This window comes from Drosophila eugracilis, unplaced genomic scaffold (assembly GCF_018153835.1).
Source record: "Drosophila eugracilis isolate 14026-0451.02 unplaced genomic scaffold, ASM1815383v1 contig_2088, whole genome shotgun sequence".
Classification (NCBI taxonomy): domain Eukaryota; kingdom Metazoa; phylum Arthropoda; class Insecta; order Diptera; family Drosophilidae; genus Drosophila; species Drosophila eugracilis.
This window is the reverse complement of record NW_024572964.1, coordinates 5,960,656-5,984,367: the sequence shown is the minus strand read 5'-3', so window position 1 is coordinate 5,984,367 and position 23,712 is coordinate 5,960,656. Positions and strand designations below refer to the sequence as shown.

At 41.0% G+C, this 23,712-nt stretch overlaps 3 protein-coding genes across 5 annotated transcripts in view; 2 read left to right on the top strand and 1 right to left on the bottom strand.

Annotated features, from left to right (window-relative positions):
* Positions 1–21,519, top strand: part of LOC108107745 (protein vein) — a 33,124-nt gene extending 11,605 nt beyond the window's left edge. Inside the window, exons 2-6 of one of the 2 annotated variants that reach the window (XM_017215407.2) lie at positions 16,229–16,406; positions 16,498–16,625; positions 16,817–16,931; positions 17,900–17,955; positions 21,181–21,519. In XM_017215407.2, coding sequence (XP_017070896.2) covers positions 16,229–16,406; positions 16,498–16,625; positions 16,817–16,931; positions 17,900–17,955; positions 21,181–21,203 — 500 coding nt within the window. In that variant the 3' untranslated portion in view covers positions 21,204–21,519. Of the gene's footprint in view, positions 1–16,228; positions 16,407–16,497; positions 16,626–16,816; positions 16,932–17,899; positions 20,022–21,180 lie in introns of those variants that run through there. The other variant, XM_041817957.1, reaches the window with a different exon arrangement.
* Positions 21,520–21,615: 96 nt separating this feature from the next.
* Positions 21,616–22,565, top strand: LOC108107750 (mitotic spindle assembly checkpoint protein MAD2A). Its single transcript, XM_017215414.1, has 3 exons — positions 21,616–21,774; positions 21,853–21,999; positions 22,058–22,565. Exons 1-3 carry the CDS (start codon positions 21,702–21,704, stop codon positions 22,459–22,461), a joined length of 624 nt encoding a protein of 207 aa, XP_017070903.1. The 5' UTR covers positions 21,616–21,701; the 3' UTR covers positions 22,462–22,565.
* LOC108107749 (uracil phosphoribosyltransferase homolog) lies at positions 22,462–23,687 on the bottom strand. 2 transcript variants are annotated; one of them, XR_001772449.2, is made up of 3 exons: positions 23,356–23,686; positions 22,704–23,297; positions 22,462–22,628 (listed from the first exon to the last, which is right to left on the bottom strand). XR_001772449.2 is itself a non-coding variant. In XM_017215413.2 (2 exons), exons 1-2 carry the CDS (start codon positions 23,586–23,588, stop codon positions 22,754–22,756), a joined length of 777 nt encoding a protein of 258 aa, XP_017070902.1. In that variant the 5' UTR covers positions 23,589–23,687; the 3' UTR covers positions 22,462–22,753. The 2 variants fall into 2 exon arrangements, 1 of the variants encoding a protein (XP_017070902.1); XM_017215413.2 differs by having other exon boundaries at positions 22,462–23,297; positions 23,356–23,687.
* Between the last annotated feature and the right edge of the window lie 25 nt (positions 23,688–23,712).

Genomic DNA, 23,712 nt, shown 5'->3' with positions numbered 1-23,712 from the left:
ACAACAGCAAACGGCGACTTTGGCTTTGGCTGCGACACATTTGCTTAAATAGCAACAGCAACAGTTGCTGCCGCTGTTTGTTGCTTGTTTGGGTGCTGCTGCGGCAACAGCAGCAACAACAGCAACAGCAGTCCCCATTTTTTTATTGCCGCAGTTGGAAAATGCAAGGCGGACGCGAACGGGGGTATCTTGGATTTCCAGTTTTCGGTTCCCACAATGCAAAATTAGGTACGAAGCGTCGTCCCCATGACGTAATTAGCATAGAGCAGTCGTTGTTGTTGCCGTTGTCGGGAGCCCATAAAGCGTATTTACCGCACAACGCGCCAGACGCACTGCATCTGGAATGGGGAAACAGGGAGTGGGGGTTGGGGTGATGGTGGTTGGGGGTCAGGTGGTCAGGTTGGAGGCGGGGGAGCTACATACAGTCAGGTGAGAGCCATTGCCATTGCGCATGTGTGGCAGCGGGAGAAGGTGGAGCAGGCGAAGCAGCTGGACGAGGACGTTGCCATAACTCATATATGTGGCCTGCTCGCCGGCAATTGTCGTGGCAGTCGGGGCCAGAAATAAAAACATTTCGTTTAACGATCTTTATCGATGCGATTATTGATTGTGTGTTCATTGCCTGGCTGTTGTGGCGGCAACATTGCAGCTGCGGCAACATGTTGCTGGTGAAGCAGCAACATTGCGCTGTTAACAGGGAATTTGGTTAAAATTCTCAGCAGACTTTTCTCTCCTCTTCCATGAGATTTCCATGAAATATTATATTTCAAACTAAAAAGTAACCCAAGAGCAATGATTAGCTTTTAAGTGTTATTAGAGAAACGTTCTAACTTTCGATCAACTTTAGTTATTAGATAATTTCACCAACAATTTCTATCAGCAAGTTCATCTGAGGTAGCTGCAACAACATGGTTTATCTTCTCAGATACCCGATCTCCAAGTTCCTTTACTCCAGATCATTATTCTGGCAACCAGCTTTCAATTATTAGATTAACTGGAAGGCAGCTCAGTAAGCAGGTTGCAAGCTCATCTCAGTTCATTTTCACCTGGCCACATAGCACCGCTCCGCCGCTGTACCCCTCCTCTTTCCTCATTTGAAATTCTTGGCATACTTTGCCTGACAGCCGGGCAATTGTTGGCCATCCGTGTGCTCCTTCCTTGGCCGCTGTCCATGGACGGGCTGCCTCCTGCCAACCACTTATTACGTAATTATTTAGCCACATCGACCAGCAGCAGCAGCAGCAGCAGCAGCATCAGCAAAAGCAGAAGAGGCAGCAGCATTGCCCTGGGGCACGTGTTGCCAACTGACTTGGGCACCTGTTTCATCCGAGTCTCTCAGCTATTTATGCTATAATTTCTGGCATGCAGCCGACGAGCCTGATGCAGCAGCAACATCAATTCAATTTGCATGCAATGCCCTCCGGCTGGCTGGTCTTCCAAGTTAGGACCTGATAAGCCGTCGCCTTTGGTTGGGAATTCTGAAGGCTAAGACTAAGACTAAGTAAGGCAGCGATCTTAAGTACCAGCCAATTTAGTTGCAGTCGAGCGGACACGTGCCCATCGCCTAGTCTTTGCCTCCATATCCAGTCAGTTGGAGGAAATATGACGGCCGTAAACTGTTAACGGCATTTGATATCTGTTTCACGCTTTTGGGTTTGCAATTAAGCCGGATGGCATAGAAACTTTTGATCGTTTCATAGACCATAAAGTTAGCTCGACACGCTCTCACCCGTCAAAACAGACAAAACAGTCAAACGACGGCAATGACACCTTAGCAAGGGCAACAGTGCGTATGAGTAATGTAGATTATTTTAAGAAAATTTGAAATTAAAGTAAAACAAAATAAACTACGACTTAAAAGGATAGATCTACCATTGAAAAAAGTAGTTTTTTGTCATTAAAAGTTATTATCCGAGCTGACAACTTCTGAGCTTCTGAACCTGAACTTTAATTTTTGCTCACTCATTGATCGTTGGTCAAAGCCCAAGTCAAGATTTTCCAAACAATTTTCATTTGTTTATTTATTTCGACATTAGTTAATGCGTTTATAATGCCCAAAGGAAGCGAAGGCAACCAAAAAGGCAACAATGACCAAGGCATTTGAGTTGACTGTTGGCGCCTGCTGAACAACAATTGAGGGGCAATTCCCACGCTGCGTATGAAATAAATTCCCCAACTGAAATTGTGCGCACAACTCTTTACATTTTAATGATGCCACCGCGCACTGGGCGCAAAACTTTGAAGCAGCCGCGATTCGCTGCCGAGTCATTTACTTGTTGTCGAGCGCCCCATTATAAATCTGCTAGCCAGCCTATGACAGTTTTCGTTTCAGTTTTGTTTTTGTTTTTGTTTTTGTTTCTCTTTTTTTTTTTTGCCTTACTTTGGGTTGACATAAGAAATAAAATCAGAAAATCCGAAAATCACACCAAAATGTGGTTTCTGGGGGCCATTGCTCGACCGGCTGACGCCTGACATGACTGCAAATGAGCGGATCTGAAAAGTGGGAGACGAAATCGGAATCAGATAGCCAAGATATAGCCAGAGACCCAAATTGCGAGCCGTACGATACGATATGTGGGAAGATATCTTATCTAGACTATCGCTCCCAGATAAATTTCCAAGAAATGTGCGAACTTTACGCCCGTGACGTAGTTATGTTTCGGATGCTCCATCGATAAAGGCCACTGAGTAATGCCGACTAGTCATATGAGTTTTTTGGGAAGGAAAGTAGTTCCCCTATTGACAGAAAATATAAATAGATATTCACCAAGCACATCTAGTTATCAAAGTACGGAAGCGTTAACAAAATTTGGGGCAATTTAAAATCGTAAATTACTTAACTGGAAGTAGAAGTGTAGACAGCTTATGCTACTGTCTGAGATTAGAAATGCAAATAGTATAATAAAAAGATAAGTAGCTTAAAAAACTGCATATCGCAACTCAAAAAATCCCAGATTTTTCATTTTTATTGACATTAAGAAGATTTCACCAGCCTTTCCCCATAAGGAAACCTTTTTCAGTCATAAAATCAAAAAATTCAACTCTAATTATAATTTAGTTAAAACTATAGCAGTTGATTAGCCAGCCTCGTTATTTATTGACAACGAGTGTCGCGTAATGATCGTAATTTTTGATGATAACGAAAAGTGCCTTCTGTTCCCTCTTCCCTGGTTTGGCTTGCCCCTCCGAAAATAACTTACTTTTCCCTCCGTCAACGAACGGCAGTCGATGGCGGAACGATTACCCGATGTGAAGTGGCCACTTTCGAGCGGCGATTACCCAGGCAACAAACAGCAAGCAGCAACTACCGGGTTGAAGTTGCTCTTGTTGCAGTTGCAACTGCAGCTGCAGTTGATGTTGCCAGACGCATCGCATCTTTATTTAGACACAAAAATGTTGCATGTTTCGCGCTTTTCACCAAATGCGCTCGCCGATCCACATTATTATGCAAAGAGGGTTGCACTATTTACCCAAAAATGGCCGTGGCTAATGATGATGATTGGCCGGCAAAAGAAGAAGAGCTAAGCGGAGTTGCACTTGGCAGTGGCAGCAGCAACAACAACAACAACAACCGACAACGACAACTTGTTGCTGCCGTGCAGCAATCTTGGGGCTGCAAATGTTGCCAACTTTTGTTTATGTGTCATTGGCAATTAGTTATTGAAATTATTGTTTACGGCACCCAATGGGGCTCTGTTTAGCTTCCAGCTAATTCAAAAATAAGTCTAAATATTTTGGTAACTTTCAGGCCCCTCTGATAGTTCCAGAGAAATCTGTTTAGATCGATGATATATGCGCAGTGGAAAACTAAGAATTAATTAAATACTAACAGAGAGAGAGAGAGAGAGAGAAAGGGAGAGAACTTTTCACATGACGAAATATTTATTTGAAATCTTTCATGTTTCATAAATTTATGTGCAATTTATTTTTAAACAACAACCGTCGACGGCGCGACGACAACGTCTGACAAGTCGCAAAGGGGAGAAAGACCCTGATGGCGGCATTCCCTCGATTTGTGCCCCAAAAAAAAAAAAAACAACAAAAACAAAAACTGCTCCCTCTCTAGACACAAAAGTGTGCCTAATTAGAGCTGCAACAACCAGAGGAAGATCTTTCCGTGGCGCCATGTTTGTTGGTTAAGCACTAGAAAAGGAAAGCGAGACATATGGATGAGTATGAGAAGCGGGGAGCGAAGAGATCAAAGGGCCGCGATTTTACTTTGGCGCCCTGTCGGCCTCGATTGCGAAAAAACAAAACAAAGTCAGAAGACGTGGGGAAAAGAACCAAAAAAATAAATGTGTAAAATCAAAGGGCAGAGCCACCCACCCACTCACCTGGATTTTACCCCTTACTTCCAAATCAATCAGTGATTCAAACTTTTGGCCAGTGATACATAATTACAGGTGTTAAAAGCAAACAACCTTCTCTCGGGGGTGTCGTTATCAAAAGAAGAGATCTCTTTTCCTCTCTCACTTGGGGGGTTGTAAAGTCTGTGGAGTCTGGGGAACTGATATGAAAGCAATTAGCAGTAGCGACTTGGCAACCAGCTGGCTTTTTTCCACAGAATTTGTCAAGCTGTGACTTTGATCTGCGGAAATGTTCGGCAGCAACAACTTTGAATTTGATTTGAAAATGCAGCCGCACCTCCACCCAAAAAAAAAAAACCAAAGAAAAAAAATGAAGAAAAAAACGAAAAACAAGCAGCAACAGCATCAGCAGGGTCTTTTCTTATTTATAGCCACAATTTTTATGCTCCATTTCAATGGGCCTGCGGAGGAGGATGAGGTAGAGGGGATCGGTTGAGCAGGCCGTCGTCGCCCCTTTGAAGATTGTGTGCTGGCGTGCTACCCCCTCTAACCACTTGATTGCACTTTTCGCAGCATAAAATATACATTTATGTGCGTCTGCAATCGAAGAAACAAAACAAAAACAACAACAACAACCCAACGAGACTAGAAAACTATATAAAATTGATTTCCCCGCCCGCACAATGGCCCAGCCGACAATGAAGCGCCATTGAAGCGCAACCAAATTAATCTTTCAACGACAATTACAATTAATTATAAACGCCCCCGCCGGCTGATTCGGCTGCTTCCAGCAACAACAACAACAACGACAACAACAGCAACATATATGTACACTCGTCCAGCTCACAAAAGCCTTAGAATTTCCAAAATACAAAAAAAATCGAACAAAAAAAAAAGAAAGAATCCAATTGGCTTGCTGAAAGTGCGTCTGTGTGCCACCGAGTGTGTGTATCGACAGCTGGTGGCCAGCACGTCTGGCGTTTGAATTTGGTTCAAAGAGGCTAACTAGACGAAGCTTGAATGTTCTTACCAAGGTTTATCATGGGTGGGCTAACTTGAAACTGTACCAAACTGCACCTTTCATAGGAAATTAGCTAACTAACTAAAACCCTTCCAACATCTCAGTTCTCTCAAAAACTCTCCAAAATAAAGACATCTAACTAGATTGAATGCAAGCCCATAGATTGAATATTTTCCAAGCGTATATGTAAACATTTTCCTGCTGGTGTTTTAATTTTCATCTGTCTAGCGCTCTGCCCCATACACAAAGCACCATCCAAGTCGGATACGTATCTGTATCTGTATCTGTATCCATTCCATCCATCGGTCCATCTATCTTTCTATCTATCAGTCTCAGCGCTCGCCTAATTACGAAAAGATGAAAGCGCTGTTTGTGGGCCAGCGTCCGTCCATGTGGGCCCACCCACCCAACCATCCGAAGCATCCATCGAATAACCAAGGCATCCAAAATACAACACCTTTTGGTGGTTTCGAATGGAGCTGTGTAGATCGGCGGGATCCCTTGTCAGGGTGGGGGCTGACCCACCGACTGCGATGCTTGTTAACGGCAGCTACTTAATTTCGTATTAATAAACATCACAAATGTTGTAATAGTTTGGCACTTTATTTATTTATTTTCCATTTTATGGCCAGGGGGCGGCCATCGTATGGCGGCAAACATTCTGATTTCTGATTTCTGAAATCTCTTTTTATCGAACGCGGACGATTTCTTTTCGCAACAACAAAATTTACACACTCAAATGATTGACGGACGCCGTTCGACCAAAAGTTGTTTAAACAAATCTCGTTGATTCTCTTGGCTAGTTGTGCAATTTGGATGCTCGTTGAAATCGGGCAACAATGTTGATTCCGTTTCAGATTTGGATATTGACTTTGCTATGCTTCGGTTTTTTTTTTTTTTTTATTATTTTTTTGGGTGGGTGTGGAAACCTTTTGGGACTGAGATCTATTGAGGCGTAACTATTTCGAGTGGGGCAATGGGATCTACTTCAGTGTAAATTTGATTCAATTGAAAATCTCGTTTTTGGGTATCAAATTTTCAACACATCGTTAGCATGGGTTATGAAAATATATAAACGGCGGATGTTTCTCAATTCGGAGGAAGTTTTATTAAGGGAAAACGATTAGAAAATGTCGAGAAAAGAGTTTTTATAAATAAACACTTCGGAAACCTTCAAAAAAAAGTACAAAAAGGGGGTTAACCAGACTGAAAAGTGATCACTTGAAAATACAGAAAAGAAAGTAGGGGACTTCCAAATATAATTTCTTGGGATTTTAATTAAGAAAAATATACAAGGAGTTCCCCAGAAAACCTATATTCCCCGTTTAATCGCCTGCTAAAATCAAATCAGATAAGGCGGATCTAATCTAATAAGTTCTGATAACGAATGGCCTTGCCACCCACTTAACGCCTGCAGTTAAATGAACTGCAAATGGAAATTCGCAGAAAATATATAATCGAAAGTCAAGACAGAATATGCAGGGGAATACAAGGCTGTCAGGGCCATAAATACTTCGACAGCCAAAACAGAGCCAATGCGAGTGTAAACAAAAAGTATTTCGAGAGATGGATTTATTAAGAGCTCGATAAGTAAATAAAGTAAAAATGGAAAATGCAGCAGGGAGAATTGCGAATCGCATTTTCCGGGCACTGCAATAATAGGACACACCAAAGTACCTACATATACAAATTTGCGCTGATTTTTCACGCGTATATATATATACACCGATATATAGATACATATGTGGGATAAGTATAGATATTTGCACAGATTGTTGCCATCGGCCGAATGGTTTCCAAGAATTGTGGGCGTGGCATTTGCCGCTGCCCGTATGATGAGTGTTGATGTTTTAGCTGGAAGAGCTAGCGAATCATGGCCAACAGAGTGCCGCTGCCACAGTCGCCGACGGCTTGTTACGTCATCGCTGTTCAATGGTGCGTATGATTAATTTCGTTTTGTGGTCGGTTTTTCCATTTCTTATTTTTTTTTCGTTTTGCCAACTACTACTACTGGAAAAGTGCAAATGCTGCAGTCGAGAAGTTCCCACAAATAGCTGAAGTTCACTTTTGGTTGCTTTTGCCTTGCTTTTCTCCAGGCATTTTCACATTTTCCACTCCACCGAGTGCTGTTGTTGTTGTATACCACTTTTGGACATTTAAGCCGCTTTTGGCGTGCGTACAACTTCAAAAGCTGCCAACTCTGGTCTGCAGCAGTTGCTGTTGCAGTTGCAGTTGCTATTGCTGTTGCTGTTGCTGTTTTTTTTTTCCTGCTCAGCTGATTTATGCGCCCGCTTCACGAGTGTAGGCGCTTTTCATGTAATCTGGCGGGTAATCCAAGTGGCCAAAGCGTGAGAACTTTACACATACCAGTTGGCCCGGCCGACTTCCGTATCATTTGTGTTCAATCAGCGAACATGGACCAAATTTAACTGCCAGGTGCTGGATTGCCAGGCTTTTGGCCAGCTGACTGGTGAATAGTGGGTGTGAACCGTTAGGCCAGCTTGTTGAAGGTCGTCTTGGCGATTTCTTAACCAGCTGCAGTCCCACTCTTTCACTCTTTTTTTTTCTGTTTCTCCCCCCGAAAAACAATGCGAAATAAAAAATGATTCTGCAGAGATTTTCTCACGCTGATAAAGAAAAAAAGTCAGTGGAAAACTTTGAAGTTGTCGGCTCAGCAGATCAGCAAATCAGCAGCTCTTTGGCTGAAGGATTCACAGCGCTGACAAATGTCAGTCAGGCTCAAATCCCAGTACGTGTCCAAGATAAGCTCGTCATGAGGATGGGGATGAGGATGAGGATGAGGCTGTGTTGAGGAATCTCTAGCATCTGCAGTGGCAACTTTTCCTCCACTCTCGACACTCTACCTTTCTCTGTCATGTGGTAATGTGCTCATTTTCCTTTTGCGGCAATTCACCTGAAATTGGGTTAACTTCGGTTCGGTCAAGATTTTGCTCTAGATTCGGTTAGCTATCATAACCAGGATGATGATGCTAGCTTATTATTATTATTATTAAGTTAGCCATTGCCATTGCTTCAATAATTCTCCTGGCTATTTTTAGAGCCTGCAGGGCGCGTCCCCATCGCGATAAGCTGACAAAGACGAAGACATCCAGACAGAGAGGCCCACAGAACGCTTAGTCATTCCACTTGTTGGCCAAGCTCACCCACGTAACTCAAAATCCAGACGAGGCCACGACTACAACCTCGCGTTGCACAGGGAAAAATAGAGAGTTCTGTCCATATATTTGTAGATTTTGTGGACCATTGATTTGGAAATCTCTTGGTTGGGTTAGATTAGGATTAGTTTATATATTGGATACCTCATTGGGATCACACAAGAACATTCTCTTGCTCCCTTAATAGACTAGAACTCAACACTATTTCGCTCTGTGTAAGGATGGGCTGGCAGCATAACAAAAAAAATGTCGTTGGGGGAAATTGATCGATTTAAAAAGAATTAAGATCATCGGCCACGTTTTGCGTCCTCATCCTGACTCACTGACTTAGTGAACGACTAAGCCGCCAGCTCCATCTGCATCTGCATCTGCGGCGAGTGCAACTTAATTATGGTTTGTTTATTCTGCAGCTGGCTGAAACCCCCTTCTCCCCCACCTCTTTTTCGTCCCGCCGTCGTCTGGCAATCTTGGCCCGGCTGGGAGGTGCGCTTTGTCATTGCCAAACAATTGCAATCGTCGTCAGCGTCGTCGCGGTCTTGGCCCGATGACTTCGACTTGGCTTCGTTGTCGTCCGTGTCTCCGGTCTTTTGGGCCTTTCTGGTCTGCGGTCTGCCCTGATGGCTATCAGCAATCAGGCGCTTTGTGCGCCAACCAACCCAATCCAAAGGCCTGATGAGCAGAAGCCCAAGAAAAGTAATTTTGAAGTGAACTTCTGCAAGTTGCAATTCTCTCTTCGATTTGCATTAATCAAACAAAGTCGTAAAAATAATACGAACAAAAATGCTCGCTGCAGACGATAACAGATAAGGTTGGGATTTTGATGACAGTGAGCGTGACAAAGAGTCAGTGTGGGGGGGAACAAAGCAAACTATCTTAACCTTGGTCGCCGCTTGTAGACACCCACTGGATTGCATTCGGAAAATATCACACGCTGTCACCAAGGGCAGAAAAATCTACCCAAGCTGTTTGTGGAGAAGCACTGAAAGAAATAATATACAAATTTTCGATTTTAAAGACTTAAACTTCAGATTCTTAGAGCTCAACCAAGCCCATTTATCTCCTATTACTAGAAGTAAAAATTCCACAGCACCTAATCACTGATCATAAAAATATGTCTAGTTGACGATTTTGTTTGATTTGCAATCAAAGCATTTCCAAGATGTTAGTCATCTCAGATTGTCAAAGATATCACATGACAATACACTCTCTCAGCTGATATCACGTTTGGCTAATGGTAGTATTATGCCATTGATGAATCAAGTGACTCATTTGCCAAGAATGCACTATTAGCTCAAGTTGAAGAAACAAGCATAACAGCTATGTATGAGTATGTCCAACCCTGAAATCCGAAGGCAAACACCGACAGTTTTCCCTTTAGACCGCCCCTTTAGGCTTATCGGCTTTATCACTGCCGCATTGTTTGGATTCACACGCCCCCAACAAAAAAAAAAAGGGGGGAAAGCAACACAAACAACAACAACAACAACAATAGCAGCAGGCAAACAAACAAACAAACAAAACAACAAGCTGAATTATGCACAGCGAGAAATATTTGGTGAGAGCGCTAAATGACGATGGTATAGGCTACGTATAAATTTACATAGAATCGCCGGACAAATATTTGCATAACATTTTGACAGTTTCGTGAAAAACATGCCAAGAGGTGGTCTCAAACAATAACACCAACAAAAGCAGTAACAATAACAATAATAACAACAACAAGAAAGGCAGTAACAGGAGCGGGAAATGGCAGTGGGTAATAGAATAGAACCCAGTAGTGTCAACAACTCCCCCGGCTACGTCATTTGTCAGCCTCTGTTGACGCATCTTCATCACGTGCATCGTGGAAAGTTTGTTACGTTGTTGTTATCGAGATGAAGAATTTATCAGGAATGCCACCGGATTGTAAATCGGTTGTTAAGCGGCGAGTTTTTGGAATGGGAACAGATAAGGCGGAGGGAGAGTGAATGAGGTCGATCAGGTTACCCTTGAAAGATCATATATTGTTGGGTTGTTAGTGATAATAGAGAAGTAGAATCCAATAAATATATCATATTTTGTATGGAGGGAAATAAAATAAAATCACTATAAAACAAATATATAGTATATCTAAAATCAAGAAGATATATAAACGCTTAGACTATGTCTAGACTATTTATTTCGGGAAATCTTTTGTGTGAACGCCAAATATATATTTTTGTAAATTCGCGTAAGACGGCAAGCATGCGGCAATTATTGGGTGGTTTATTGTTCGCATAACGAATAAATATATTTAAGCTAATTTTGTAGCATTCATCTTGACAATTATTTACTTGAGTAGCCATAAAGATTCCAAACACATCTATAGATACCAAACTTCTCTCTTAAATCCGCTGCAGTAAACGATTCCTAATAAATCAGAGCTTTGTCTTATCTGCTAAAAAACAGCTGCAACATTAGCAGTGTCATTACCACCCGCATTAGCCAAAAAAATGAAGAAAAAACAGTGGCAACAGCTGACTTAGTGATAAGCTTTAATGATTTGGCATTAGTCAGAGGAACGTGAGAAAGTGCTAGCTGGTGATAAGAAAGATATGGCTAGATATGCCAATGTTAGGTTGGAGATCGCAGATGTGGTTTTGGCTCACAACAGCTGGGCGCCCAGAAACCAAAACGAGACTGGCAAAAAAAAAAAAGAAAATAAGGGAAAAGAAAAGAAAATAGAGCAGCGGCAAACAAAGACGACCAGCCGAATAAACAAAACAAATGCGCTAAAAAAAAGAGGCAGAGGCAGAGGCAAAGGCAGAATAGAACCGAGCAGATTGGATCAGAGCAGATCAGCGGAGCAGCAGCAGCCAAGTGAAGCGAATTTGTTGGCATTTAGCTGATGAAACTGAGGCAAAAGACAATTGATGCCGATGGCGATGCACTTCGCTCACTTGACTTAATTAAACGCTGCAGACAGCGGGTAAAAATACATGTGAAAGGGGAAGTTCAAATCGCCCCGAAAAGGGGCGTGTGAGATATAGATGCTATATAGAATGCTTATAGCTTTATCTCCAAAAACGAAAATTGCGCTTTAGTCTGGATTTTAGCAGTTTCCATCTGTTTGTTTGCTGTTGAAAATTTACCCCCTTTTTTCCTACACAATAGAGGCAGAAACTGCTTCTTGTTATTGCTGCTGTCTCTCTATTTGCTTGAGTTGTCAGCGCCAGCGACAAAAACGTGGAAAGTCAGCTCTTCAAAGGAAATCACATTGCGTATACGCAATGTGCAAATAAACAAGACGGCATACGAAAAAAAAAAAACACACATGAAAATCGCAAACAAACATGGAAAAATCGACATCGACCAAATGGCGACAACGTTGCTGCTATTTTCTTAGTTTTATTAGTTCTGCCAGCATTTTGGCCACACGTGCCAGCCATCCATTCAGCCATCTCCCATTTAGACCCATTCCCATCCATCTGCCTTTTTGCCCAACTCACAACTCGCGAAAATCTTTTCACACTGCCAACATATATATATATTCTTTGACTTTCCTGTCTTGTGTTTTGGTGAAAAGCAACGACATCATTCCACCGTTTGTTGCTGTTTTATTCGAAATGAATCGGTAAATGTTGCCGATGTTTGCTTGGCCATTCGAACTGTGGCTTACTTCCACATATCTGCTGGCATATCGAATTTCCTATTGGAATGTCTTCAAAAATGCTTTTAAGTTTGCTTAGATTTGCTGCTAAAGCCTATAGAAGTTTACATATGATAATTTAGTTTTCGGTATTGGATTCTTTTATAGGAATGATTTCACCTTTACTATCTCTGTGAAAGATAATTTAATAATTTTAAAATCCTTTAATAAACTTGACAATTTCGAAAAGCTTATTTAATTACCAAAAACTTATTAGCTCAGCGTGATATCAACTGACAGAATGAAAGTGAACAAACTGTTGTCGAACGATTATCCCACTGATAAGGGTCAATTGCATTGCACTTTAATGACAACGAGTCATTGTTGGCCATAGCCTAGGCCAACATGGCGTATGAGCGTATCCGCTGGCACTATTGACACTCAAAACCAACTTTTATTGGGCACAAGCACTTATCTGCCTAGAAGCGTAATCTTGCAAATATTATCAGAGCGTTGACTGAAGTGAATTGAAGTGTCACTCCGCGCCCCGAAAGAGACGCGTGCGCCGATTGTTCAGATTTATCCAGACAAATAAGATAAGTTGTAAGAGTATCATCTACATATCTACCCGGGCACTGGGCACTCGTTGTATTTGCTTATGGCCCGATAAATCACTAAGTTCGTGGAGGACTCTACACGCAATTGGATCCAGCAGTGACACAATGTCGCGAGCCAATAAAAATGAATCAAAAATAATCAAATAAATAACACTCGAACGCATCGAATGAAATCATAAATAACCAAGTCGGGAAATTTATATGAATTTTATTTTATTATTTTTTTTGGAAAAACTTCCGCTGACAGCGGCAGCATCTCGGCATCTTGGCAAATGTGGGTCACTCGCCGGGCTGCCAAAATAAATTGTCTCTTTCGTTCCCACTCGCATCCGAGTATTGGAAGATTATACAAATATCACATATATATACATATATATGCATATATATCCGCGACTTGACTTTTGAGGGAAAAATAATAAGCGAAAAGTGCAGTTCACATTGCACAATTGGGATAAACCCGAAGGGAACAATGAACGGCGGTGCAGTGGTAATGACTATGTAAATTGCCATCGGTTGAATGAATGAATATATATATATATATATATATATACAATTTAACCCGGCAGATGGCGCCAGTCGGCGTGTCGCATGCAATTCTGCTGATTAATTCAATGCAAAGCGACTTCATTTTCCAGCCGACAACCTGAGCGATAACCACATGTTCCCATCTGCCTTTTCCCCCTGATGTTTAACCGCTTTTCTTGATGGATTTGCATGAATCATTGACGGCAGCGTCACGCTCGAGAAGAAAAGCGCGCGTCGGCCCCGAAATGAAATGCAAAAATATTATTTGAAATATGAAAAGTTATTTTAATGCTCCCTGTCGCTGTGCTGTCTGTGTGCTAAATTGGGGAGCAGGCAACGAGGCGACAACGACGACGACAGTTTTCCTCCTCTCCATTCAGCCATCTTCCTCCTCCATCGTTTCCTTCTGCGTTTTCTTTGGCATCGCTTCCTATCCATAGTGGGCACTTGTACTTTTGCCAGACTTTTCCGGAAGCGCGTCGCGACATCAGCCTTTTTTGACGTAGGCACTGGCCCAAAAGTTGTTGACGCACTCGACCAAACGCACAACAACAGGGCCAACACAGAGAGGCCAATGAGCCCAGAATGGCTGGAGGATATCGGATTTCAGTTCGATTCCATTATCCTTTTGGCTCCAAAGCAATTGACATTGACAAATCAAATGGTTAAATGGTTACACTGGAAGAAGATTTAATGTGATTTTATATTTAAAAATCAAAAATTTCCTTACTAATACATTCAACTTAAGACTGAAAGAAGATTGAATAGTTTTTTCTCCATTTGATTGATTTTCCACATTAAGTTGTTATTTTTTTCTGTGCAACCAAAAAGACCAATGGCCCGAACAAAAATCACATATTTTGAAGCGCATAATTAAGTCATAATAAGTGCGGTGGAGGCGGCGGGGTTCTGGGCAATATGATATGCCAATTTTTTGGCTGAACCGAACACAAGCAGAAGGCAAATAAAAATGTTCATCTTATTATTCTGGCTGGGATTTCTGGTTAAATCAAAGCGGGAACCGCTGAGGGGCATTTACGAAGGTATGGAGGTAAGGCAGAGGGGTGCAGAAGGTGGTGAAGCGGGGGTTAAAGGGGGGCGAATATGAAGTAGGAGCTGTTCATGACAATTGTCAACTTGTTTTGCGTGTGCCCGTGTGTTGGGTGCCTTCAATTCTTAATCGCCTTGTGTGCCGTGGACACTTGTGAGTTGACGTTTCGTTTCGGATCTCTTCCACACACGCACACAGTTACATTCGCACACACACACCCAGGTACACCTCGAATACACAGATACACTCTCATACACAGAGAGCTCACAATTTGGGAGCGTGAGAAAGTGGCGCGCACAATTAAAATGCTGCTTTATGGCCCGACGCTGGGCCAAACATAAATTATAAACAATAATTTATCTTTAAATATACTCAAAATTTTATAGAATAAATACACCTATATAAATATTTACACTGCGAGCAAGCAGTATCTCTAAAAAGAAGCGACATTCAAAGCAATCTCTTAAATAAACAATTTAACTTACCTATTTAAGGTGGCTTAAAGTGTATAATCAAGTGGATTACTTAAGCTTACTTCTATAAATTGTGTTTCCTAACATTTCTATGTTTTCAATTACAAAGTTATTAGCTCATCCATCCAATTACCTTCAAACCTTCAAACCTTTTACTTTTATTTACATTTTGAATCCATAAAAATCCCCCGTTTGCATGTCACTTTCGCACAGTGTACTTTTTCGAATTTAAAATCGCAATATATATGTACATTATAAATTTATGTAGATATATCCATATGGACAGCTTCGTCTGGCCACGCGATCCTCATCGCATAAATTAACATTTGCCGGGCATTAAATCAGCGCAGACTTTGTAGACTGCTTGGAACTGCCTCACCCTCATCGGATAGATATAGTACATCTATATAAAGATATATATATATATATATATATATAATCGTATTCCCTGCCAATTGCATAACGATCTAGAGGGTGTTTTCGTGGACGTGCACTTTTTCCTGCCACCCACCTTCGCGACGGTCGAAGAACCGAAATAGACCCACCGATCGATGAATGATCATGATCACCGACGCTGGTGAATCACTTGGACAGCGCACGCAGGTCTCAATTAGCATGTGACGAGCACTTAGACAGCACCAGCCCCGCCCCCAAACCCCACGCAACCCGCCCCCGCCCATCAGACACGTGATATGCCGGCTAATTTTAAGCATTCACCGGCGGGGGAGTGGCAAATCGCCATTCGCCATTCGCAAGAAGAGACACAAGTTTCATTGCCAATTTGTCGGCATTGATGAGTCAGTCTGTTTTGTGACTCTTTTAATATGTAATTGGGTAACTTGTATATAGTGCAGGTGGGGTTAAATCTATTGATAACAAATGTAAGAAAAATGTCTCGTGATTAGAGTTGAGGAATGTTTATTGACAGGTGGTCTTCCTTAGGTAAGACTACCAATAAATCCATCGATCTTGTATAACTTCCTTAAAACATAAATGATGTTATTATTGGATTAATAATGATTGCTATAGTAAAGATAATGATAAGTACTAAAGAATTGATCAAACAAATACACATTGTTAAGACATTTTGCCATGTCATCGCAACTGCACCGATTTTCCGCCCATAAATCTTTTCATCTAAGAATATATTTTAACGATCTCCAGGCAACTTAAGACCTAAGCAAGACCAAACAAACGCGACGCGATCATAAAAAAACGCAAGTGAGGAAAATTCTCTAAAGAATGCGAATAATTTCTAATTTGCTATTTTGTTTATGGCTGTCTGGGAGAATCTTATAAAGTCCATTAAGGCAGGTGGAAAATTCCGCAATTATCTCTTCAGACAGTTTTTGTTTTGTTGATTTTTTCGATCGATTGAAGATGGGGGAAAATCGAAAGGTAACCGGAAAATGAAATGCATGGCCTAATGGTTTGCCTGGTCTTTCTTACAGCACAGAACGCATCGATCACGTCGATCACCTCGGTGCCGAATAACACCACCATCGAACATGGCCGGGAGTTGAGGATCGTCTGCAAGGTGTCGGGTCAGCCGCCACCGAAGGTCACCTGGTTTAAGGACGACAAGTCCATCAATCGCAAGCGCAACGTTTACCAATTCAAGCATCACAAGTGAGTATAAACGAAGGTGTTCAGATCAAAGTGTAAATATCTAAAATCTTGTTTGTATCTTTTTTTTTTTGTTGGATAAACCCCTTTGCAGAAGACGTTCCGAGCTGATCGTTCGCTCCTTCAATAGTTCCTCCGATGCGGGCAAGTACGAGTGCCGGGCCAAGAATAAAGCCAGCAAGGCGATCGTCAAGCGCCGCATCATGATCAAGGCCTCAGCAGGTGAGTCTTATGGCTTTTTGTATTCTTCAGCATCCGTGGGTGTTGCAACAAGCATCTGTTATGTTGCGAACCAATTTGGAATGCTCCAATTCATTTCAAATTTATGGTTGCTTGTTTAGATTTTATTTATCTTAAATATATTTGTATATTGGACATCCTTGTAAATCAAATTATTTCGTATGTATTTTCAGTTCTCTTTCCGTTGGACCAGTCGCGCAGCTCGGGCACCCCCTGTCACTTTGACACTTTCTGCTTCCATGGCGGCACCTGTATGATGATCGCGGATCTCAACGCGGTCTTCTGCAAGTGAGTATTACTGTACTATCTTTAGATATTATAAGGTTGCTTTACATAAGATTATTTCTAGAACTTAGAAGGTTTGGGTATCTTCAGTTTTCCCTGATTTTATCTCGATTTCCAACCAGAATGTTTAGAAACTATTTTAAAGTTTCAAAATCTGTAAATATCTATTAACTATATAATGACGAACGGCTAGTTTTTCGCTGTGCACTCTGTGCATCCTGCTAGACTCCTCGAAACCGATCCCAAAACTCAAGTGGTTCGCTTGATAAACCTCTCTCATGTGACAGCTGATAAGACTTCACTGGCGAGACCCCCATCTAAATATATATATAACATATATATCTTGTAATATTTTGGCATCGCATTACAGTGCCCGGGAACTGGGAAAATCCGGAGGGGGAGCGCAATTAAAAGGCCACAAATTTCGTGGCCGGAGAAGAGAACTCCACAAAGGCCCACTTGCAGGCGTGTGTGTATGCAATGTGAATAATGTCTTTCAGCGCCTCGTTTTATCTGGCGGTACGAGTGTGCACACGCAAACCGATTCGATTCGATCCAATCGGATCCCAAAAAAAGCGCATTTCACTCGCTACCCTTGCGATGATCCCGAACATTTTCTTTGGAGGAGGAGGCATTGAAGGAGTGGTGGAGGAGAGGGTTATATTCAATTTCCATTTCGTTACCATAAACTGGTCAATCGATCGACCCCTGCCGCACTTTCCCTAGCCACTTTCCCTTTTCGCTAAAAATCTCTTGATGCCAAACACTTAATTTGTTTGTTCTTTTGTTTATTTTTGACCGGATCTGCGAGTGGTCAAGCAAATGTTGCACCGCAGTTCATGGCCATTTCGATTTCCCCTACTTGTGTATATATACCTTATAATATATATATTGAATATTTGTATGAAACGAAAAAACGATTTATGCATACTAATTGAACGGCGTTCAACCATTCTTGTCTATCTTTTCAGTTGCCCATCCGAATACTACGGCGAACGTTGCGAGAACAATAGGCTCAGTAGTAGTAGTAGGTACAGCAATAGTAATCCTGCCGAACCATGCAAGACATATCATGGAGGTTATTACTGCTAAAATAGGCACTTCTATAGCATCGATTGTTTTACGTCGAGTCAAACGCGAGTTATGCACACAAAACCGAAACAGAAACCTAAACCGAAATCGATAACGAAATCAAATCAAGCAAACCGAACTCAGTGCCCATACCAAAATAATGAATAATACAACATACAAAATAAAATAAAGTAACTAAACAGAACTATCTACAAAGTAATACAAACTGAAATAGATAAAATCAAGAACCAACGAAATTCCCATTGCACATTTCACAGCTATCCCTCCACATAGAAGCTTTCTGCAAAATATGGAAAGTGAAATAAACCAAATATAGTTGATAAAGCGACCCATAACACACAGCCCATACAACCCAATCAATTACACAGACAGAAAGTACAAATACAGTATGCAGAATCGGACCCAAAACTTAAATCCAGACACCTCTCAACCTACCCAATCACACTCCACACTATCCTCCCTGCTATCAGTCACTTTGCAAACGACGAACTAAAAGTTTTATTAGAGAACACATTCCAAAAAGAAACAACGTAAAGTCTTAATAACGAAAACAAAGAGTAAACAAAATAAATAACTAACCAAGTTGTTCATAATATTTATTATTTTGTAAACTAAAAACCATATTAAGAGCAATCATTGAAAAACGAGAAAAAAAATCAAATAAATACGAATAAAAACAAAGGGTGCTATAGAAGGTTTATTTTAAATAGTGTTTATATAGGAACTTAATTTAATTTCAATTCACTCATCACACAAACCACACCAACCAACACCACAAGTAAATGTAAAAAGAAAAAAACAGCAAAACAAAACAAAATTATCAAGCAACTCGGACGGACGGATAAACGGACAGGAGAGATCAGGCGGACGCATAACCGGACATTTGAACATTAGGACAAAAGGGACATTTTCCCCACAAAGTACTGAGAAACTTGTCGAATCCTTTGGCTCAGCCCACATTTACGCACCCCAAATACACACAATATGAATATCCAGATTAACGATAACAATCAACAGAGGCTCTCTTAAGTTAGATACACGAATATCCACACGCATAAACGATGGCAAGTTGGCCAAACAAAAACAAAAAAAATGAAACACTCACCCACAAAAGGCAACGTACTGACTTAACATTTGAAACGGGAACTGAATTTTGTTTTGTTTTCAATGTAATTTTTTGTAGTTTGCAAATATTAAATACGAACCGCATTCAATAACCCATACTTCTTAATGATCTGCAATTAATTTTAGTTACTACTCGTTATTAGATATTAACACTTGGCTGTAGATTTTGACAAACCAAACAAACAAACAAAAAAAAAACACCGGAAAGAACCCAATTCGAATCAAACAAACCAACAATTTCATTTTGCTCCTTGTTTACTTTTATTTGGTGATTGTTTTTTTTTTTTTGTGTTTTTTCTATTGACTAATCTCCTGCGTTTCCGATTTGGGTAACTATGTTCACTATTACTTCCTTAGTTTTGTGCTCGTCTCCTCTATAAAAATAAAATTCCACGGCAAAGAGAGATCTTAGGCTCGAATGAACCAGAAGAAAAACATATTTCCAAGTTGTTCTTGCTAAAGACCTTCTCATCAATATCCTCTGCATGGAATTCTTTACTTCGAGAGCGCAATTTGATGCTTGTAGTTGCTGCCCCTATTTGTGGAAATGGTGTTAGCCAGCTTTTAGTTAACAGTAAATGAAGAACTGAAAGATTAATTTTTAATTTTATTTATAATTTAATCTCTTCACAGATTGTTGCAATCTACGGCCAAATACATACCTTAAATAACGACTATTAATGCATAGAATTTTGTTTCATTAATTTATGATTTTATAAACAAAACGAAAAACAAAAAATCGAACTCCCTGCACTCCAAATAAAACGTCGACAATTGTAATTTTTACGTTTTTTAAAAATTAGTAAATTTGTTGCACCAGCAGATCAAGCTCAAAAAATATAAGTAAAAAAAAAATTCAACTACAAAAAAAAAAAACATATCCGAAACAGAAACATCTGAAAACATTTCAAAATTCGTACGATTCCCCCAGCCCAGAGTTCCTTCTTCCCGAGCGAAAAGTTCCAGATCCAGACTGACTTTAGCTACGTTTGTTTTTGTGCACGGTGACAGAATATTTTTTAAATGTATAAATTTGATGTATGAAATCTGAACAGAATTTTTATTTATTTATTGTACGAATGATTTAATCGATAATCGAAATTTGAAGTTCAAAGTTCGAGAGGAAAGCATTACCGATTCGACCCTGACTCTGACACTGTTGCGCTTTTGTTGTTGTATCATAGACAATACTTTTAAAATGAGAACAAAGGTTGACGTTGCCGAGAACTTTGTAATAAATCCTGTAAATAGCTCTCGTTTTAACTAACGATAAGTTTTGTGTACATTTCAAACTAAGTTAATGCAAGCCCTTCTTTAACCATAATTTATTGTATTTAATTACACCTAAATTAAAAGTAACGCTAGCTTTAAGCTCACACACACACACACACACACCCCAAACACAAACACTATAAAGCTACTTAATTTCGAAATACTATTTTATTTGTCCTCGTTTTTGATTTGCGTAATTTTAACACCGAAATATGTAAAATGGCAAATTAGTTATTTTTTTCGCAATGTGTATGTTGACATCAGTTTGTATGACTAGGCGTAATGGCAAGAAAGTGCGTAGAGATTATTTTTAGTTATTTTAAGTGGCAAATTTTTTATATATTTAATTATTGAAAGATTTATACCAAAAATACCATGTAAAGTTTAATTTTAATTTAAAACAAAACATTAAACAAACAAAAACGAAAAAAAAAAACAAACAAAACGATGCGTAAGAAAAAAATTTAATTAAAAACTTGCAAATAATTCACATTTTACAAAAACCGATTGCTTTTTGATTTGGTCTGATTTCCTGTTCTTGTTCTTCTGTGGCTTCTCCTTCTTTGTTTACAATTGGTTTTAATTTGACTCAAGGTTTCCCTACTTTCCATCTGCTTTTGCTGCTATTTTCCCTACACAAACAAAACATCTGACGGCAGCTACCAAAGCTCTGACAAACCGAGCCAGGTTTTGGATCACCTTAATTTACAACGTCCTCGATTGTTTTTGGCTAAATCATAGTCTCGTTTTGGTCTTTTAACAGGCGACCTCTACAAAATACGATGAACCGGAAGGATCTTATTTAGCCGAACCAGGCGGAAGTACTTTTGCACGAAGAAATGGATCTCATGCTTAGTTTTAGTTTTCACGACGCTGGCCAATAAAATTTTAAATTTGTTGCTACCACGAGCATGGGTCTTTTATTTCGGAATTAATGTGTTCCTGCAAGTGAACGCCCTGGCTTAAAGTTCCCGCCTTCCTAGGGATTACTTGGCTACACACATATCTGCCATCCCTTATTACTGTTAAAATTTAACATGGTAGCTCTTTACATTTCTCCTCATATAGCAGGGACTCCACAGTTAGCGAATACTGCCACCATATAAAGAGTTTCAAATTCTAAAATCGATAACAATCGATGTAAGAATTATGGTATTAAAAGTATATTTTTCAGAGAATTAGGTATAGTTTTAACTCTGGTAACATAGCCACAAAGACTTTAAAAATAGCGGCAATTCAGGACGCATTTTAATATTATTTATAATAAAGACTACTATAATCAACATGTCAACAGCTCAAGCTACCAAGAATTGTATCACGCTTAAGGGTTCCGCTCAGATTATTGTGGAATATCTTAGTAAGTAGCGCTCGATAGTTTGAAAGCGTCAAGAAGCCCGCCTTCAATGGCGTCTCCTTTATTTTTTTTGCAAAATAGAATATGGAATCAATTCTATACTATTTCAACGCGGAATTTACCCGGCGGAAAATTTCGATAGTACACAAAAATATGGACTTACCATTCTTATGTCCAAGGATCCGAAGATCCAGGCTTTCCTAGAGAATGTGCTTAGTCAAACGGAAGGTGAGTGACAATTAAGCAACTTAGATCCCGTAATCTTTACCATATATTAACTCATCAGAATGGCTCTCGAAGAACATGATCAATAAAATATCTATGGTCATCACCAATGCCCACACCAAGGAGGTTCTCGAATGCTGGGACTTTAAAATGCAGGCCGAAATGGGCGACGGCGATACCAGTGATCCCACCAAGCTTACGGCTAGCAAGGAATTATCTCGCATCCAGAACGAAATACGCGACGTCATGCGCCAGATATCGGCCACGGTGAGCTATCTTCCACTGCTTGACTGCATCTGTACTTTCGACGTGATGATCCACACGCTGCAGAACACCGAACTACCGGCCGAATGGGACGAAACGGGTGCGATTGTCATCCAAAATGCCCAGGCCGTCCAGCTGCGTTCCTTCTCTACGGGCCTCCACAAGGTGGACACCGTGGTCAACTACAAAATGACCACCTAGTTGCCAAAATTTTTAAATATTTATTCCTTTTCTATATTTACAATAGTGCGTAACGAACGTAACGTATTTGAGAGTTGCATTAAAAGCCAGTTGTGAAAAGCTAACAGTTCCTAAGTAGTAGGTTGATAGACCGCAGGGCGTCGCCGGTTTGTCATTTCAAATGCCATCTGGAGGACGAAACAGAGAGAGGATCACTCGTTAGATGGGAGAAACCGAAAGGCATTTGTCTGGGAGACATCTACCTATCCTAAGCAGCGCTTAGTCGTCAAGTCTGCATGACAGTCCCAAATCTTTAATCTGTACCGAAGTATTTCTGCCCAAAGTGGTTGGGGGCCACGGGATGCAGTTCTGAGGTGAGAATCTTCAACTTGGGAAAGGCATTCACCACGGTCCGAGCAGCCATCGGGGTGCAAAACAGGTTGGACAGGATGATACAGCTCTCGGGAACTCCATGCTCCCGCAGCACATTCACAGCCTGCAGTACAGTATTTCCAGTTGACATGATGGGATACATCAGCAAGACCTGCCTGCTGCCTATGTCATCCGGAAAACGAGCATAGACTACTCGAGCCTCATGGGTGTTGGCATCAGACTCGACCAATATTTTGCCTATGCGAATGGAGCGACAGCAGTCACGTAGTCCCTGCTCCATGGCCTCCCCGGATCGGATGATGGACACACCGCAGTTACCGGAGCGGTACTTTAGGCCCTCGTAAATAGCTCCTGTAGGCGTCTCCACATTGCAGTCCGTGTAGGGCAGCTGGTTGAGAGACTCCTCGATGACCAGGCGGATCAGTCGGTCGGCATAAAACTTGAAGTCGCTGCGGGTGGTGTTTCTGGGGGTAGAATTTTGTAGTAGCCACGACGGTTGACCCACTTTTGAGTGCCACCTACTTGTCGCGAAGTATTGTCAACAGTTCGGCTACCTGAGAATTGCACTCGAGGAGCTTGAGGTTGCTCCCGTATTCGGCCAGGATTTCATCCGATGTGGCAGCAGGCACAACTGCATGTGTGGGAGTGCGCAGCTGTTGCTCCGGCTCGTGGACATCCTGTTGGGGCTGCTGATCAGAGGAGCTGCTGCCCTCCTCCGATTGCGATCCATTGCTACTAGGGGAACCGGTGCACATGATTTAGATATCTAGTTTCTATGACTTGCTATATAAATTAATAAATTAAAAAGTTCTACGTTTTTGTTGTTGTAACGCGTGCCTGATTCAGTGTGACCATTTTTATGGCTCAAAGGCATTGCCA